This window comes from Protobothrops mucrosquamatus, unplaced genomic scaffold, assembly GCF_001527695.2.
Source record: "Protobothrops mucrosquamatus isolate PMUCROS unplaced genomic scaffold, P.Mucros_1.0 scaffold1643, whole genome shotgun sequence".
Taxonomy (NCBI): domain Eukaryota; kingdom Metazoa; phylum Chordata; class Lepidosauria; order Squamata; family Viperidae; genus Protobothrops; species Protobothrops mucrosquamatus.
Window position 1 is genome coordinate 37,891 of NW_015387802.1, and position 18,092 is coordinate 55,982.

The 18,092-nt window shown below is 34.9% G+C and overlaps 1 protein-coding gene across 1 annotated transcript in view; it reads left to right on the forward strand.

Moving 5' to 3' along the window:
* PTPRJ (protein tyrosine phosphatase receptor type J) overlaps nucleotides 1–18,092 on the forward strand; it is a 34,880-nt gene that overhangs the window by 10,536 nt on the left and 6,252 nt on the right. Inside the window, exons 7-20 of the mRNA XM_015822685.2 lie at nucleotides 1,003–1,254; nucleotides 2,856–3,116; nucleotides 6,688–6,945; nucleotides 8,643–8,909; nucleotides 9,607–9,738; nucleotides 11,440–11,638; nucleotides 11,783–11,901; nucleotides 14,057–14,144; nucleotides 14,650–14,688; nucleotides 15,255–15,263; nucleotides 15,651–15,738; nucleotides 16,000–16,090; nucleotides 17,252–17,325; nucleotides 17,415–17,549. Coding sequence (XP_015678171.2) covers nucleotides 1,003–1,254; nucleotides 2,856–3,116; nucleotides 6,688–6,945; nucleotides 8,643–8,909; nucleotides 9,607–9,738; nucleotides 11,440–11,638; nucleotides 11,783–11,901; nucleotides 14,057–14,144; nucleotides 14,650–14,688; nucleotides 15,255–15,263; nucleotides 15,651–15,738; nucleotides 16,000–16,090; nucleotides 17,252–17,325; nucleotides 17,415–17,549 — 2,012 coding nt within the window. The remainder of the gene's footprint in view (nucleotides 1–1,002; nucleotides 1,255–2,855; nucleotides 3,117–6,687; nucleotides 6,946–8,642; nucleotides 8,910–9,606; nucleotides 9,739–11,439; nucleotides 11,639–11,782; nucleotides 11,902–14,056; nucleotides 14,145–14,649; nucleotides 14,689–15,254; nucleotides 15,264–15,650; nucleotides 15,739–15,999; nucleotides 16,091–17,251; nucleotides 17,326–17,414; nucleotides 17,550–18,092) is intronic.

Genomic DNA, 18,092 nt, shown 5'->3' on the forward strand with positions numbered 1-18,092 from the left:
CCAGCCTCCCCCAACTTGTGCAATTAGGTCTGAACATATCTAGCTGCATGTGCGCTTCTTTGGGGTAAACTTTGTTCCATCTAAGTCAGGGGTAGGCAACCTCGGCTCTTTTATGACTCATGGACTTCAACTCCCAGAATTCCTGAGTCAGTGCTGACTCAGGAATTCTGGGAGTTGAAGTCCATGAGTCATAAAAGAGCCGAGGTTGCCTACCCCTGATCTAAGTGATATAATTTGCGTGTTACAATAGTGGTGAAAATAGCAACTTGACATTATTTGCATTCTACCCTTTTTTCTTGGGAAACATTCTCAGATTTTATTTGTTTGTATTGACTGATGAATTTTACACCATAATTAAGCTACCTGCTAAAAAGGTTTTAAGGACTAATTATGAATGTTGCGATGTCTCCATTGACAATGCTGGAAATTTAATGTACTGCAATTCAATGGCCAGCCTGCTGCCTTGCTGTTGTGAATTTTGTAAAATGAGGATTGTATGGACTGGAAGTGACTTGTTATTGCGAAGTTTTGAATGTTTTGTGATTTTTATGCAGAGTTTCCCTGATACTTGAATGTTGCTCCAGAGTAAAATGATCAAGAAAGGCTGTAAGCTAAAAATGAAATTTCCTCTGTTTGCAACTTTCAGCAAAACACTTTTTTTAAGATATAAAAAGAAAGTGGTTTGCATTTTGCTGAAGACCTAATTGGAGAAAAATGCATGATAATGGATTTATTTTGATGTTAATATTCATACTGCTGAGAAGGCTGGATGAAAATAGAATGTCCACATTTACTCTATACAAGCTTCACCTTTTCCCCCTCACATCCCTACCAGGCACTGGTTAAGTTCACCCAAACCCTTAACTAGTTTAAATTAAAATTCCTGCAGATATTTATTCAACTTTTATGCACCTATTGAAACTATTAAGAATATCATTCAACCCATGTCTGTCTAGTATGCTTTATATTGAATAATAAAAAGACCTTTTGTCTCTTAAACAGGACCCAGTCCAGTGTATGATATTAAATTTGAAAATGTCAACACCACAACTCTGGATATAAAGTGGAAAAATAATGATACAAAAGCATCTAATTATACTTATCAAATTTATATCAATGGAACTGACAATACAACTTCTAATATTCCATATGTGAAAATTGTTGGCTTGGAACCAGGAACATTATACAAGTTTAAAATATATGCAGAAATTGATGGTAATAAAGGAGAGCCAACAGATACAAGTGTTTATACAAGTAAGTGCATTTAAATGATGTGATGGTACAGGTAACCCTCGACTTCTGATTGGTCCTAGAATAATGTATAGACTTGATTTGTAATTTATTTGAAATTAAAGTGGCAAATTCTGCCTTATGGAGCCTAGTGCAAGAGAACATTAGTGGACTAATGCACGGATTTCACTGGTATCCTCAGTTTTTAAAAGTGTACAAAACAATGTGTATCACATTGTCACATTATGTTTCTAAATCTATTGAACTTGGAAAAAGTTGGCCCTCCATATTGGAATTAAAGAAGCACAAATGCCCAAACAGATAAATGAATAAGAGATAATGCATCTAAAATAGAGCATTTATTTGGAAAACTGTACAAATGTGACTATTTGTATTTTTCAAAAGCACTACTACAGGTAGTCTTCAACTTATGACCACAACGGAGCCCAAAATTTTTGTTGTTAAGCAAGATATTTTTAAAGTGAGTTTTGTCCCATTTTACAACCTTTCTCGCTACAGTTGTTAAGTGAATCAGTGCAGTTGATAATAACCCAGTTGTTAAGTGAATCTGGCTTCCCCATTGATTGTGCTTCTCAGAAGGTCACAAAAAGGGATCACATGACCTTAGGACACAGCCACGGTCATAAATATGAACCAGCTGCCAAGCATTTGAATTTTGATTACATGATCGTGGGGATGCTGCAAAGGTCGTAACTGAAAAAATGGTCATGTCAGTTTTTTCAGTGCTGTTGTAACTTTGAATGGTCACTAAATGAACTGTTGTAAGTCGGGGACTACCTGTATTTGTTTTATACCTGTATTTTCCAAATATATGCTCTATTTAGAGAAATTAATTATGTTTGGTAAGAATTTTTCTGCTACAATCACTTTCTCTCCCTCATTTCTATCTAGGGCTTATGGCTGTTTCAAATTCTTCTGAGCTGTATCTAACTAGGATCTTAATTTTAGGCTCTATTCAAATAGCAACATTTTGCCCACAAAACCTTATTTGACCCATCTCTGTAATGTATTTGTAGAAAAACCCAAACACATGCAAACATACATTTTACTACATATATCCTGAAATTTTATTTAAGACAGCCAACAGAAAGTACTAATACTAAAAGTTTAGCAATTTCACTTGTGTTTTAAATCTTCACATTAGGAATATATTGAAACAATTTTTTTTCATTTATATGTGTTTTTCTTCTATTCACAGATTCGACTGTGACTGAGAATCTTAGTTTCATTATTGTTTTCACAAGTGATTCTCCTTGTTTACATACACAGATACATATACTCCGTATATTATTTGTCTTAGAATATAAGGGAAAAAATATTCTGATAGTCCCAAAGAAATGTCCTTTTTGATCTTTTTGTTCATTGCAAATAAATCAAGGCTTAATTGGCTGGGATAACAGAGTATTGTGCATAGAATTCCATGCTTCTTTTTCCTGTATATTTATTTTTCTCCTGTGTATTCCTATATATGTTGTTTGAAAACCCACATAGTTATAGCTATACCTATGTCAGTACTATTTGAGTAGCTGCATTCACCGTCCATTATAATAGCAAAATTTTTATTCACTTTAATATCTAAGATAATGCCTTTTTCTCTTAAACAGAGCCCAGTCCAGTTTATGATATTAAAGCTGAAAATATCAATACTACATCCCTGGATTTAAGTTGGAAAACTAATGATACAAATGCATCAAATTACATTTACCTAATATATATTGATGGACATTCTTTTACCTTCTTTTCTAATACTACACATGTGTCAATTCCTAAATTGGAACCTGGAAGATTTTACAAGTTTGTAATATCTGCACAAATCAGTGGCAGTAAAACGGAAGGAGACCCAAATGAAATAAAAGTTTATACAAGTAAGTATATTAAATCGTGATTTTTTTTCTGTTTATTTTATAAATGCACAGTATGAGTTAAATAAAGTCTAACATGATGAAAGTCTAATATTTTAGTGCAATATTAACATATGATTAACAATGCTACTTGACATGTTATAACAATTTTGGATTTGGGATTGGAAATTATTTTATTTTTCTCTCATATGTATCATCATGTGTAGTGTATTTTTATGTAATGAAAGTACAAATCTACCCATTACTCAATCACTCAGAAAACAGTTTATATCAGTAAATAAGTAAATAAAATAATTAAATTAAGTGATATAAGTGTGTTAATATAACGCCCCAAGAGTATTCTTTATATTCCCATTATGTTTTCAAGGACAACAAGATTGAATGTGATTGACTTTGATATTTGTAGAAAAATTTCAACAGCTAAAGCCTATAAAATATTTTTTGCTCTACAGTTGAAATCTATTTTTCATTTGTGCTTTCCAGATGAAACCAATCATATTTCTGACTTTCTTTTTCCAGCACAAAAATTAGCTTAGTTTGATGGTGATAATACTTCTCCATAAAGTATTCTACTTATTTTAAAAAAAAACATTTAAACAAAAAACAAATGTTTGTATCAGTCAGGCACAAATAACCCAGAACAGGATTTTAGTTCAAAGTACCTCAAGTTTATTCCATAGCAATAGCACTCAGACTGATATACCACTTCATAGTACTTTACAACTCTCTCTAAGTAATTTACAGAGTCTTCATGTTTCCCCTAACAATCTGGGTCCTCATTTTACCGACCTCGGAAAGATGGAAAGTTGAGTCAACCTTGAATCACTCAGAATCGAACTGCTGGCAGTTGGCAGAATTAGCCTGCAATACTACATTCTAACCACTCTGCCACCACAGCTCTATTTTATGCTATATACACAAGTATTGGATCTACTAATGATCAAGACAAATTGATATTAGATAGGAGTTAATGGGATTAAAAGAGGGCTGGACTTGGGTCTCTTGTGGGAGCAGAATGACTCTAAACTGATGACGTATTTGAGCCCACCCTCGGGCTCAGCCTGGTCACCTCCTACATCACCATCAGAATGTAAGAAAATGGTTATTGGAAATCTTGAGCCAGACACTTTTATTTATTAGTGCATTTCATTGTCACAACTTGGCTGTGTTACAAAGCATTGTGAATAATGAACCAATAATCAGTATAGTAATCATGTAGGTAATAGCCTGAAGAAGAAATAATTTGGAAAGCCCCTGTCTTCTGGTAGTAAGCAGCTTTGATAAATAAAACGAATCTCTTATTGCTTCCCAGAGTCGATGAGTATGAATGTGGTGAAAGTGCTTTCCCAAAACGAAAGACAGGAATTAAAACCACATTTCTCAGAAGGCAATCAGTGTAAATCTGTTGCCATTAACAAATCCGTTTTATACAAGTCTGCTTTCATGTTGATACAATTACATTTGAAACTGTTCAGATGATGATGCTAATAATAATAATAATAATAATAATAATAATAATAATAATAATAATAATAATAATAATAATAATAATGAAGTTGGAAAGGACCTTAGAGGTCATCTAGTCCAACCCCCTGCTCAGGCAGGAAACCCTATACCATTTCAGACAAATGGCTGTCCAGTCTCTTCTTAAAGACTTCCAATGTTGGAGCTTTCACAGCTTCTGGAGGCAGGTTGTTCCACTGATTAATTGTTCTAACTGTCAGAAAACATATTTTAAACACAAATGCTAGTTACTTTAACTCTTCCCAGCTCACTGGTTGGATCTTGAGAGCTGGAAACTTGTAGGGAAGAAAGAGATAACTTAGCCCATCTCTACTGCTCAATAACATTCCGTGAAATCTTTAACTTTACTTATGACGGTGCCTTTACCAACGCTTTAATTGATTATTTTTTTTAGGTTGAAAAACATTTCCAAGTAAATTATTATTTATTAGCATTATCACATCATATATAGTGCATTGATGCTCCAAAGCTGCATTTTCCATGAAACTGAACCTGTGCTTTAAGTAGTCCAAAATATTGAAATATCTTTGAATCAGTGCTTTTCTCTACCCCATGATTTTGTTATAAATCTCACAAGAGGCAGTACTTCTCTAACCCTGGTTGAGCTTGGTAGCTAAGCAGAATCTGTTTAGTCTTTGGATAGTAGATTCCATGCTTGTAGATTTGACTGAAACCATTAAAAGAAACATCAGTCCACTTCTGCATTGCTGCTTAGAAACTGTAGAAATGCATCAATGAAATCACCAGAATTTGACCTCAACTCCCAATTTTATTTTGTCATAAGCTATTACCATTTCTTGAAGCCATGAATCTCAGCAGTGCTCAGAATTTTCTACTCAGAATTCTAAAATACCCTGTCTTATTTAGTGAGGTTATCCTTTTGAAGTGTTCCCTTGTTTCCTTGTGCTGTAAGAAAAAAAATGATAGAGAAAAAAGTGTTGATACAGGTATCAGAAATGTGTGTCAAATAATGCTGGAAGTTTAATTTTACTTTCTTAATGCTGGTGGATATCCAACAGAAAAACTCTCAGCCATCCTTTCTAAGATAAATCTTGTGCATGATTAGTGGCAGTTGTCTCCCCCTCCCCCCCCCCAAGAAAAACTGGGGGTACAACTGGGGGTACAACAAAGATCTCTGAGGCACTCAGAAAAGAGTTGTTTCCAGGGCATTTGGGAAGAAAGTTATCTTAGTTTTTATTTTCATTCTGTAATATACGTAATATAGAGGTTTTTCAGGTTTCAACACATAATGAATGACTTGGATCCCCACTCCCAACTTGTCCCCTCTTGTGGTTTTTCAGTAACTTTCCGTCCAGAATACCAAAATCTCATAATTTTTCTTCAGGCATTATTTTTAGTGTTATTACATGAAATATTATGTGAGAATTTTGACATTTTGAAAGAATCTTGATCTACATTTTAAATTACTTTTTAAAATTTAATTTAAGAGTGGGTCTGATTACCATCTCTGGAGGGTAAGTTAGACACCTTGTGTTCTAGACTATGGGTCCCCAACCTGTGGGCCGCAGCCCATTATTGGTCTGTGGCCTATTCGCAACTGGTCCAAGTGAGTAGCTGGCTGGCATAGCCCCACTCATGCAAGCGTCACGGTCATTTGGGCCCCCACTCGCACGAGCAATCAATACCTCACTTGCATAAGCACTCGTCACCTCACTTGTGTGAGCGCTTGGCACATTACTTACGTGAGCACCAGAAGTGCTCTTGGCTTCACTTGTGCGAGCAATGGGTGCTTGTGCACGCACACATCTGCCCCTCCCACAAAACCATCCCCTCTTTCTCCCATCCTCCCTGACTGCCAACATGGAAAGGTTGGGGAACTCTGTTCTACACTACTACTTTAATAATCCATTCCTTTTACCTGGCAGATGAAGTGGACTTGCTATAAGTACAGAATGAAAATTTGAATTGGTTATGATTAATGTATATGGTTTAATGAATAATCAATGAGATGATGATATTGACAATGACATCACTGTCCTAGGTGCATTTATATGTATGTGTGTATTCAAATACTTTTTTTCCTTTACAGAACCTAGTTCAGTCTTCGACATCAGAGTTGAAGATGTCAGTACAACTGTGGTCAATGTATCATGGAAAAGTCCTGATGCAGCTGCTTCTACATACTCTTATAGGATACTCATCGGTGGAAAATCTGATAAAATATCCCCAATTACTAGCACTGAAATTTCAGAGCTAAATCCTGGTACTGTGTATCAATTCAGTATATATTCCATAGCAGCAGATAACAAGACTGAAGGAATACCCAAGAGCATAATTCATTGTACAAGTAAGTCTCTAGAGATGTACATACTAAAGATGTGTAAATTGCTCTTAGCACAGAATAAACATTTTGTACATGGAGGGAAATCTTTGTGCTGGATACATCTGAAAACTGGTTTGAAGGTTTTATTTATTTTATTCAATGTAACAAAAGCCACTCTAGATGGGGAAGAGTTTAAGAATTTTGGCACAGTAATAAAAAATAGCAATACACAACAAAGTGTAAAAAAGATGGCAACAGGCATAATAATAACTCATAGTCTCACCTAACCACCCAATCCTTTTTGAAAGACCAACAGGGGGAAAGACCACCTGAGGGCAGGTGCAGTAGAAGAAAAGAATGGTTTACTGGAGTGAATAAAAATAGTAATCAGATATGCTGTTATCTTTCAATTAGATGTTACCTTATATCTAGCAATAATTAAGCCCTATTATTTCTTTCTTTCCCCATCTGGGCTAGTACAGCAACTAAATATTAAGATAAGATAATTTTAAGAGATATTGGTGGGTGCCACCAAGTCCCACAATTCTTGTTAAATGATTCCTTGGCTACTCAAAAAAGATTTACTCTAGAGATGCACTTTTGTTAGATGTTCCCTTTGCAGAATAGCTTTTCCTGGGGGTTGCATACAAAAGTAGACATTATGTTCTATCAGCTCTTGTACCATTAGGAGTCGCTGTCATTTCCATTATATATGAAGGGGCCGTTATTAGCTCCAATTACTGGCTGGCTAATACATTAAAGTAGCATATTGATATAACAAACAAAATGGTTACCAATCATTTTATTTTCCTGGGAAGACATCTATAGTATATCTCAAAAAATGGTCTGTTGTCCTATACCAGGGGTAGGCAACCTTGACTCTTTTATGACTCGTGGACTTCATTTCCCAGAGTTCCTGAGCCAGCCATACTGGCTCAGGAATTCTGGGAGTTGAAGTCCACGAGTCATAAAAGAGCCAAGGTTGTCTACCCGTCCTATACCATGCTAAACTCAAAAAAAAAATAAAAAATCTAAACAATGATAAAACTAACAAAGCCAACCATGTTGTATCTCTGATTATAACTTCATTAAGTTATAATTGATTATAACTTCAATTATTATAACTTCATTGAGTGAAACCAGCCAATATTTACCCAAGATTGTCTTGAAATAAAAAAACTCAGGACAAATAGAAGTCTAAAGATGATGAGATGATAGTAGAAGATTAAAAAACAGATTATAGCAAATAGGAGCTTGTTTTTTTTCTCCAATGAATCAATCCTTATACTGCATAAATGTAATTCTGAATCTTTTCAAAGTCATAGGGAATGTTTCCTCAAAAGTTTTTAAATTTGTGACAATGAGAATGTTGCTAGTAATGGAAATCAGTTCAGGTCTCCTCAGAAATAAATGCCAGTGAATCCAAGAGAGCTTACTCCACAGAAATTGGTAAAGAATAGCCTAAATTCATTCACTGACTACATGAAATTTATTTTACTTCAGTATTTTTCTCCTTGTGCGATAATAGCTCCTGTTTATGTTGATATGGTTTTTCTCTTAATACCCCATTTGCATTCCTAGGATGAAAACTCTTTATAAAAATAGATAACTAAGGAAGGCATTGTGTTTTTTTCTGCTCCATCCTACTGCACTTTTTATTCAGATTTGTCTGCTTATTAAATAGTAAATGTAACAACCATAGACGTTCTGTTTTATTGTAGATCCAGCATCAGTGGATAGATTGGACTGCAATCCGGTAGAAAAAAAGGCAGAATTAAGTCTAAACTGGACTACTCCAAAAGGAGATTATAAAGGCTTCAAAATTAAGGTCCTAAACAATAATTGGAACACGACTTTGGAGGAAAAACAAAATCAAACCATTGTGACAAACCTGGCTTATTTTACCACTTATACCATTAAAATTGTCACCCTTTCATGTGAGAAAATGAGCGTTCCTCAGGAAAAAATATGCCGCACAAGTATCACTGGTAAGCATATAACTAAAGCTTGTATGTACTTGTTGAATGAATAAAGATGATACAGCTATTGGATGTGTGTGTATTTTTACATGAGAAACATACTTACACGAAAACCTCTGTGGTTAGTTGTTTCCATTTTCTTTCTGTCACCCCTCAAATTCTTTATAAATTTCTTAATAAATTATTAGAGCAGATCTGTCTGAAGAAAAATGGTACCTCTATTTCTTTTCATATATTGTATATACAATTTTTTTCAATATACAGAGGGGGACATTTTCTTATTAATAAGTGATATGTATGTGGCCATCAAGTGTTGACACCAACTTCATGGCACATAATTAGGCAATACGGAATGAGCTCCCATCCTTCCCCAGCGTCTGCCCACCTAGCAGTTTGACAGCAAATACAAATAGATAAATAGGTACCATTTTGGTGGGAAAGTAACAGGGACATGAAAGGAGCCCCCTTGGGCATCCCCTTGGCAACGGTGATGTCACCAGCTAATCCTTTCAACCTGGAAGCGCCTTGACAGGTGCTTCGAACACAAATGTAATAGTAGTACTTGGAACATGGGGTCATAAAATTTACATGATGTGCTGAGGGCTGCTGCTTTGTGAATGGGCAGTGGTAGTTTGGCACAATGGTTTTATTTTTATTTTATTCCTTCCATATCCTAATAAATTCATAATTACTTTCTCTTTTACAGATCCCCCACCTTTGACCAAGTCCCCTACTGTCAAAGCAACCAGCCACAACTCTTTAAATGTCCAGTTCAACAGTTTTAGTTCAAGTCATGGACCTATAACAGCATATGCAGTAATTATTACCACATCAGAAGGTAAAATATGACATCCCTAGGACAACTATTTTTCCCATTGATCTAAACATACTTTGTCTTTAAGTCATGAAGATTTACTGTATATACTGTGTGAGGGCTCTTTTATTAAAAAGAAAGAAAGCAAAGCAAAAGTATGTCAAAGCTAAATTCTAAACCAGCACATAGATCCAGTATGTGTCACATGTAAAAATCACCCCGCTTGTTCTTAAAAACTGTTATGAGAATAGCAGTCATATTGCTTATTGCATGCCTGCAAATTATATTTAGATGTTCTTGGCTGATTTGAAAAGCTAATCAGGTTGGACTTTATTTGATGGAAGACTAGGAATTATCATAGTTGTGAGTTAAACTGGGAAATCAGAAAAGTATCGCAAAAGAAAAAAGAAACAACTTCTATATAATTGCAGAGAGCCGTTTTGGTATAATGGTTCAGGGGTTGGCACAGAAACCAGGAGACTGGGTTGTAGGCCTTCTGTAGATATGAAAGCCAGCTGGGTGACTGTGGGCCTGTCAGTCCCCAGAGTATTGTATCTGTATTTTGGTAGGGTAAATGCACTATAATGCAGTGTGATACATTGTATTAATTCTAGGTGATTATTGTCAAAACAGTATTTTTGTGGTGAGTGTTTCACAATAATGTTCTATCTATCATTCATATTAGGGGACAGACATTTATTTATGTATATATACATAACATGCAGTTTTGTATGGCCATCCATCTCAAACCAGTAACTCTGCTGTGAGTGTTGTAAATACATCCCTGTAGACCATTAATTCTTAATTTAGTGAATGTGAGGATTTAATGTGAGGAAATGCCTTTAATTTCAAGAGGGTTGGCAGTAGTTTGCTATGAAACTAGCTCCCAGTATTTTGTCTCCTTTCCTATAAAATCTCCAGAACAATTCCATTTATTCAATTACAGTAGTTACAGAGTTAAATTTGTTTCTTCATTTTGGTTTGTAAAGCACTCAACACCTGAGTTTGCATTTGTGTGTTGTGCAGAGCTTTGTTTTGAACAAGATATGCATAAAATAAACCTATGCTAAAGTAGTTTTCTAAGTCACGTTGGAATTATATAATTTCTATGAATTGCAGGACATTTTGAAGGCAGAGAGGAGACCAGCCATGTACTTAAACAATTGCTCAGCATACAATTAAGGAGCTACAAAATAATAAGCAGAAACTATTAGAAATGTCCTCCCTTGCAAAATTTGTAGTATTGTCCTCACCAACCTATCCAAATTGGTTAAGGAGTATGAGTATAGAACATTCCTTTTTTTAAAAAAAGCAAAAGACGAAGTAAAAAGGCTACATCTGTTCCAGTGGTAACTTGGAAAATTAAAAGGCAATATAATCTACTTCAGAAACATTTAATTTATTTTTTTCCCTTTTTTCCCAATAAATTCTAGAAACCATATTAACAAAACACCATTTTATTCATGTACTCTTAAAACTATATATAAACTATTTCCAAAAGTGAATTAAGTTAACAGTTTTTAGAAATTTGCACTGGAACTTTTGTTCAGGAATACAAAATCTTGCATCTATAGAAGTGAGATAAATACTGATTACCAGGCAGTTAAAATATTAAAAATTCATCTCACTGACTTTTTTTTCATTTAAAAAAAGTTATAACAGTATTCTGCTGAAATGCTGCTTATCATTTAACCTTACCTCGCAATGTGTTATTTTTCTAATTAGGTACAGTCTCAAATGAGGCTTTAAAGTACACATATAATGATTTCAGGAATAAAGAAACAAATAGTTATGTTGCATATATCAAAACTGAAGAAAAACGTTCATCTTCTACCAAAAATCAGGATTATGATGTTGAAATAGGAAGTGAATCTACAACATATGGTTATTTTAATGGAAAATTAGATCCTCTTAGTTCATACAGGTAATTTTTCTCATGTTTCATAATGTATCTTTATAATGCATATACAGTAAACAAAACATGATGAATGAATAATCTACATAACTGAAAACTCTTGACTGTATTTCAGCCTAATAACTATTTTCTTCCTTCCTTACCCTTGATTAGGGCATGTGTTGCTGCTTTCACTAGAATTGCATTTTTGAATGAGACCTTTGTCAACACAGAGAAGAGTTATGTCTCATTTTCACCTCTTTCACCGTCCATTGTCTTACCTCAGAATCCAGGTATTGATCAAATTCTTGTTGCCAACCCAGCTCTACTCTGACCCAACTCTTTGAATCTTCTGATTAAAATCCTTATTAAAGTTGAAGAGGAAATCAAAATTGTATGTTCATAAATAGACATAAATAGCATAAATAGCATAATAGCATAAAAGTAGTGTACATAAAAGTAAGCATAACAGGTTAGGAAAATATAAAGTCTTCGGGTGAGCATCACATAGGCCAGCAGCCCAGCCTTTGGGGTACCAGGAACTGATTCCGTGGAGAGAGGTTTTTCCGTGAACAGGAGGGGGCGTGGTTTCATGCCCTGCCTGCATCCCGTGTGTGGATGTGGCTTTGCCCATTTGTGTGACCCACTTTCTGGCACACCATGAACCAGTGCTGGTCCACAGCCCGGAGGTTGGGGACCCCTGATGTAGGCCATCCTGGGAATAGCAATACACCCTTGGCGTAGCCATCTCTGAAAAACCATCCATTGTATTTCAGATATCAAGGACATCCAGGGAAAGATTTTTGTTGAAGATTTCAATGTACAAGCAAACCTTTGTAGAAAGAAGCATTTATTTAAAGCCTGGCCCTAACCTTTAGAAGGCCACATTGTAGCCATTGCATATTTCAAACCTAACAATAAAGAAAGACATCTGCAATTACTGAAACATAAGCATAATATAATTTTAATGGTCAAACAAATAAACACTCTTATCCTTATATTTGGAATTGTTTTCTAAGACGGGTCCCCAATCCCAAGGCCGCGAACTAGTGGGCTGCAGCCTGTTCGGAACTGGGCTGTGCAAGTGATGAGCACATATGCACAGCTTCACTTGCAGGAGTGGAGGACATAAATGCGCACACCTACCTCTTATACAGAACCATCCTCCCCCTCCCCACCAGGCCACCAAGCCGGAAAGATTGGGGGCCACTGTTCTAAGACATTTCCATGCAGATGAAGCTGCAGTAGCCTAATTTGAATCTATCTTATCAGTGAATTACTGAAGCCAAGCTTTCTCCATCCAGATAGTTTAAAGGAATCTGCAGGTATACAGGGGACTTGTATATCTCACAAAATGGTCTGTTGTCCTATACCATTAATGCTGTGTATTAATGAAGATTTGAAGTACAGCTGATCCAATCCAGTTGGCTGCCTTTATTAAGGACTAAATCGCAATAAAATCAGAAAAACATAGCAAAATCAGACCAGCATAAGCGGGTGGATACAATCATTAAAAAGCATAAATGATCTATCTATCTATCTATCTATCTATCTATCTATCTATCTATCTATCTATCTCTATCTATCTATCTATCTATCTATCTATCTATCTATCTATCTATCTATCTATCTATCTATCTATCTATCTATCTAATACTAAAAACAAACGAATGATTCCTGGGTATATTCATATCGAACAGCGAACAAACTTGATCACCAGGAAAAATTATAAAACTATAAAAGTTTTAATAGATAAAAAACCAAGCTTTCGTCGGTATCTTCCAGGAGCCGGACTCAGACGACGTGTTGTGTATAAAGGAACTCTCCCATGGAGTGGCATTTGGCCCTGACGATGTCGGAAGATACCGACGAAAGCTTGGTTTTTTATCTATTAAAACTTTTATAGTTTTATAATTTTTCCTGGTGTGTGTATATATATATATATATATTATATTATATATATGTGTGTGTGTGTGTGTGTCTTTGGTTATTCGGGTTTTCTCCCGTGTAAAATTGGAAGTGTCTTGGCGACGTTTCGACGAAGTCCCATTCGTCATCTTTAGGCTGGTGTCTTCAGCTTCGTGCTTCTAGGAGTACTCCTAGAAGCACGAAGCTGAAGACACCAGCCTGAAGATGACGAATGGGACTTCGTCGAAACGTCACCAAGACACTTCCAATTTTACACGGGAGAAAACCCGAATAACCAAAGACCTACATACAAACACCCGCGAAAACCTCAGAAAACATATATATATATATATGTGTGTGTGTATATATATATATGCGTGTGTGTGTGTGTGTGTATGTATATATATCAAGAGTGAAAATGAAGATATAAAAAGAAGATATAAAAGAGAGAGGGTAAAAAGGGGAAATTAGAAGCATTAGATGGGTGTAAGAGAGCATAAAAGTTCATACTAAGACTATCTTTTTTTTTTCCCTTTCAAGCTGTCATTACAGGAGGTGTTGTTGGAAGCATTCTGATTCTGTTAGTTATTGTTACAGTTGTGGGATTTGTCTTCTGGAAAAAGAAAAGGTATAAAAACATAATGCAGCTGAATTTTGAGTTCCATGATAAATCACAGGCATCTCTACTTTAGAGTCCATGAAGATTCTCCAAATGGACTAAGCCTGGGGTTTCCAGCATTCCCAGCTAGATCATAGTTTGTGTGCTTTCCTCTAGAAATCTTCAGCCAAAAGATCCAGTCAGCATAGCTATTCATAGATTATGGGAGTTGTAATTCAAAACATGGACAGCATGTTTTTTATTTGTTCTTGCTTTATATCTGATGCTACACAGATCTTTTTCTTGGTGATAAGCTTGTATTCTGGAATAATAAGGCAGGATTGCTGGTTACTCAGAACTCTTGTCACAGAAAATTGAATATAACATCCTTTACTAATTTCTGAAAACACATTTGTTGCCTACAGAAAGCATAATTTAGTGCATTAACTAGATGAAAAGCTATGTAACTAGTTTGATGTAAATATTAAAGAATAAAAATCCCAATTAACTTGTTTTCAAATCTCCCCTTTTATAGGAAAGGTAGAAATAACGAAGTGCCATTTGCTCAAATTGAGTAAGTTGAATGCTTTTTTTTATCCTTTGCCTAGTATTCAGAAATCTGTTTGAACTTTTTTTCTGATGTTGATTTGAAAATGGGTAGGAGAGGGTGGATTTGGGCAACCACCAAAATATTTACATAAATAAATAAATAAACAAACAAATTCCATAGCATTTCTAAAGCTTTACAAACAATTAAGGTGATTAGAATTTTAATAAACATTTAGTCTTTAAAGAAACCATTCACGTAGTGGCTAATTCTGCAAATGGTATCATGTCTAGTTTCATCCTAATAATAACAACGTTAAAGTTGTTTCAAAGGAAGTAACGTATATAAGAAGCAGGAAAAAAAGGAACAAATAATTGGAAACAGCATTAACATAGCATAAACTTGGATAAGGTAAATTTTTAAACCAATGCATTGCTCTCAACATTTAACTAGAACCATTCATATTACAACAGTGATTTATTTTAAGGAATTCATTACAATCTTTGCTGAATCCCAAATACTACGTATAAAAATTGTTTTGCTCAATAAATAAAGAAAATAATTATATTTTCCTTTTTCTTTTTCCTTTCCAGACCTAAAAAGTAAGTAAATATTTCCATCCTGAATAAATAGAATTATTGTTTCTACCTTTCTACCCAAATACTTATACGTTCTGATTTCTGTTTAATTTCCAACCTATATATATATATGATTTTTGAGTGAATTTTTTGTTTTACTTTACATGTTAAAACACTTTACTTTTCAAGTGTTTCTTTGTTTCACTTTGCTTTTACTTTTGGGAATTTCTAAATTGCTATTGACTCATTTATACCTTGATATGCTTCAGCATTTCTCAGTGGACGCTTGGTTCTAATGCAGAGACATTTTTTGCATAATTAAGGGGTTAACTCCCAAAGTGACTTGGTACTTTTTTGTGGTTTGAACAAAACTGTATACTAAACAGTCACTGCTATTTTTATCTTTTGCAGATCAAAGTTACTTAAAGTTGAAAATTACGAATCTTATTTTAAGAAACAGAAAGCTGACTCAAACTGTGGGTTTGCTGAAGAGTATGAGGTATGCTTTTTAACAATTCTTATTCATACAGGAATATTTTCCATGCGTATATGGTCACTTCCATTAAATGAATTCTTGCAATTTGCAAAAGTTTTATATATTTGAGTGTATTTCAGTAAAGAGCCAAAACTCAATTGTGAAAACAAACTAACAAGCAGAAATAATAAGTACTTTTCCTAAAGTACAACAATGCTAAATATTGAAAAACTGTTTCTGTGTTTTGAGTAGAAAAGTAATAAATTATATCTTTCTCTGTTGTAGGATCTCAGGCCAGTTGGTGCTAATCAGCCTAAATTTGCTGCTGAATTGTCAGAAAACAAAGGAAAAAATAGATACAACAATGTTTTGCCTTGTAAGTTCCCCATTCTACTTCTTTATTTAACTCTTACTATTACTGAAAATATTTTAGCTGTAACTTTATAAAATGTGTCAGAACTTCCATTTGGGCCAAAGCAGTTCCTGCTAAGTTTTCTGCTTAGTTGTAATAGAAAATGCGACTTTGATTTTGATTTTAAATTCTCCATATTTTCCTTGGCCCTTGACGCAATATATGATATGGATGGTGGAACTGGACTGTCATGTTTCATTTAAGAATTATGGAGGGACCAGAGTTAACCAATAGGGTTACTCTTTCTTTTTCATGTCATGTTGGGACACCTGGAAGAAGATCTCTAAAGCAAATCCTAAATATAGTACAGGCTGGCATTAGAAGCCTAATTTGTAGAATTTCCTTCAATCCTCTTGATTGCAAAAGGATTTAACTAACTTTTTTTTCTAAAGTATGCCAAGTTAGTATGCTATGTGTTTAGTCTAATGATGTGCCATTCTGTGTGAAGAGAGGTCATCATAATCTTTTGTTTTCCACCTCAATTGTTGCATGGACCGTCATCAAATAGGAGCTAAAGGTAGTAATGAAAAGGAACATTCTCATATGTAACCAATTTCCATTAAATACTTGATATGATGCTGGAAGTGTCTCAATCATTCCAAAAAATTAAGTAGAAAATAGATGTTTAGTGCTCAGAAGCTGTCTCTCAGTAATCATGCTTCTCTACTGAGCTGAATCAAATTCTTATGTGTACCAGATTAAAAGCTATACATTGACCATTGTCTCCTAAAAAAAACATTTTGAAAATTGCATTTGAAAGTTTCTTTAGCTCCTTTCTTTAATTAAATTAGTGGGATATGATTGAAGCATAATTAATTTGTTTGAAGTGCTTATTCATTAGCACTTTATTACTTACTCCCTAAGTTTTAATACTTGGCTTGAATAATTAAATTTTACTGATGATGTTACATAGTTTGGTAATGAAACATCTGCAAGAAAACCACCCAGCTCAGATAGCACCAAGGACCCCACATAATTAAACGTACTTGTAGCCCCACTTCCTATATTTTTTTACTTTGCATATAACCTTTGACAATAAATGCATTTTATTTATTTAATGAATTTGCCTAAATTACATTTAAAAAGCAAGACCTGACGTTTCTTTTTTCTTTTTTGTCCTTGCAGATGATATTTCTCGTGTTAAACTTTCAATTCCAAATCATTCAACTGATGATTACATTAATGCAAATTATATGCCAGTAAGTCTTCCTGGTGTGTTTAAAACACATTATTTAGAGTAGTGAGTTTGTTGAAAAAAATGATACCAAGACCATATTTTTATCAACAGGGGTATAACTCCAAGAAAGAGTTTATTGCAGCACAAGGCCCTTTGCCTAACACTGTGCAAGATTTCTGGCGCATGATCTGGGAGAAGAAGATTTACACAGTTGTTATGTTGACTAAATGCATTGAACAAGGCCGGGTAAGTTTTTTTAAACTTCTAGGACAGTGTTTCTCAACCTTGACAATTTTAAGGCATGTGGACTTCAACTCCCAGAATTCCACAGCCAGCATTGCTGACTCTGGAATTCTGGGAGTTGAAGTCCACATGCCTTAAAATTGTCAAGGTTGAGAAACACTGTTCTAGGACCAGTTACAAAACATCACAGCCACATCTTTCTATATACCATATACATGAGTGGCATTAGAATTTATTTAAAACTATTATTCCCTGCTCCTTACACAAATCAATATAGCCAGTTCTAAATAATTAAAGATGCAAGAGTTACCTTGTGGTAGCTATGCAAGGAAAAGTCAACATACAGAGTCTGTCCACGGTAAAACATTCCAAAATGAGTTTAGAGCAGAGGTCCTCAACCTTTTGGGCATCAGGGACCGGTTCCGTGGAGAGAGGTTTTTCCATGGACCGGAGGGTACAGATTTTTGTGTGCTGCCTGCATCTCACGGATGCTTGTTTGTGAGGCCCGGTTGCTGGCATGCCGCGGCCCAGTACTGGTCCACGGAC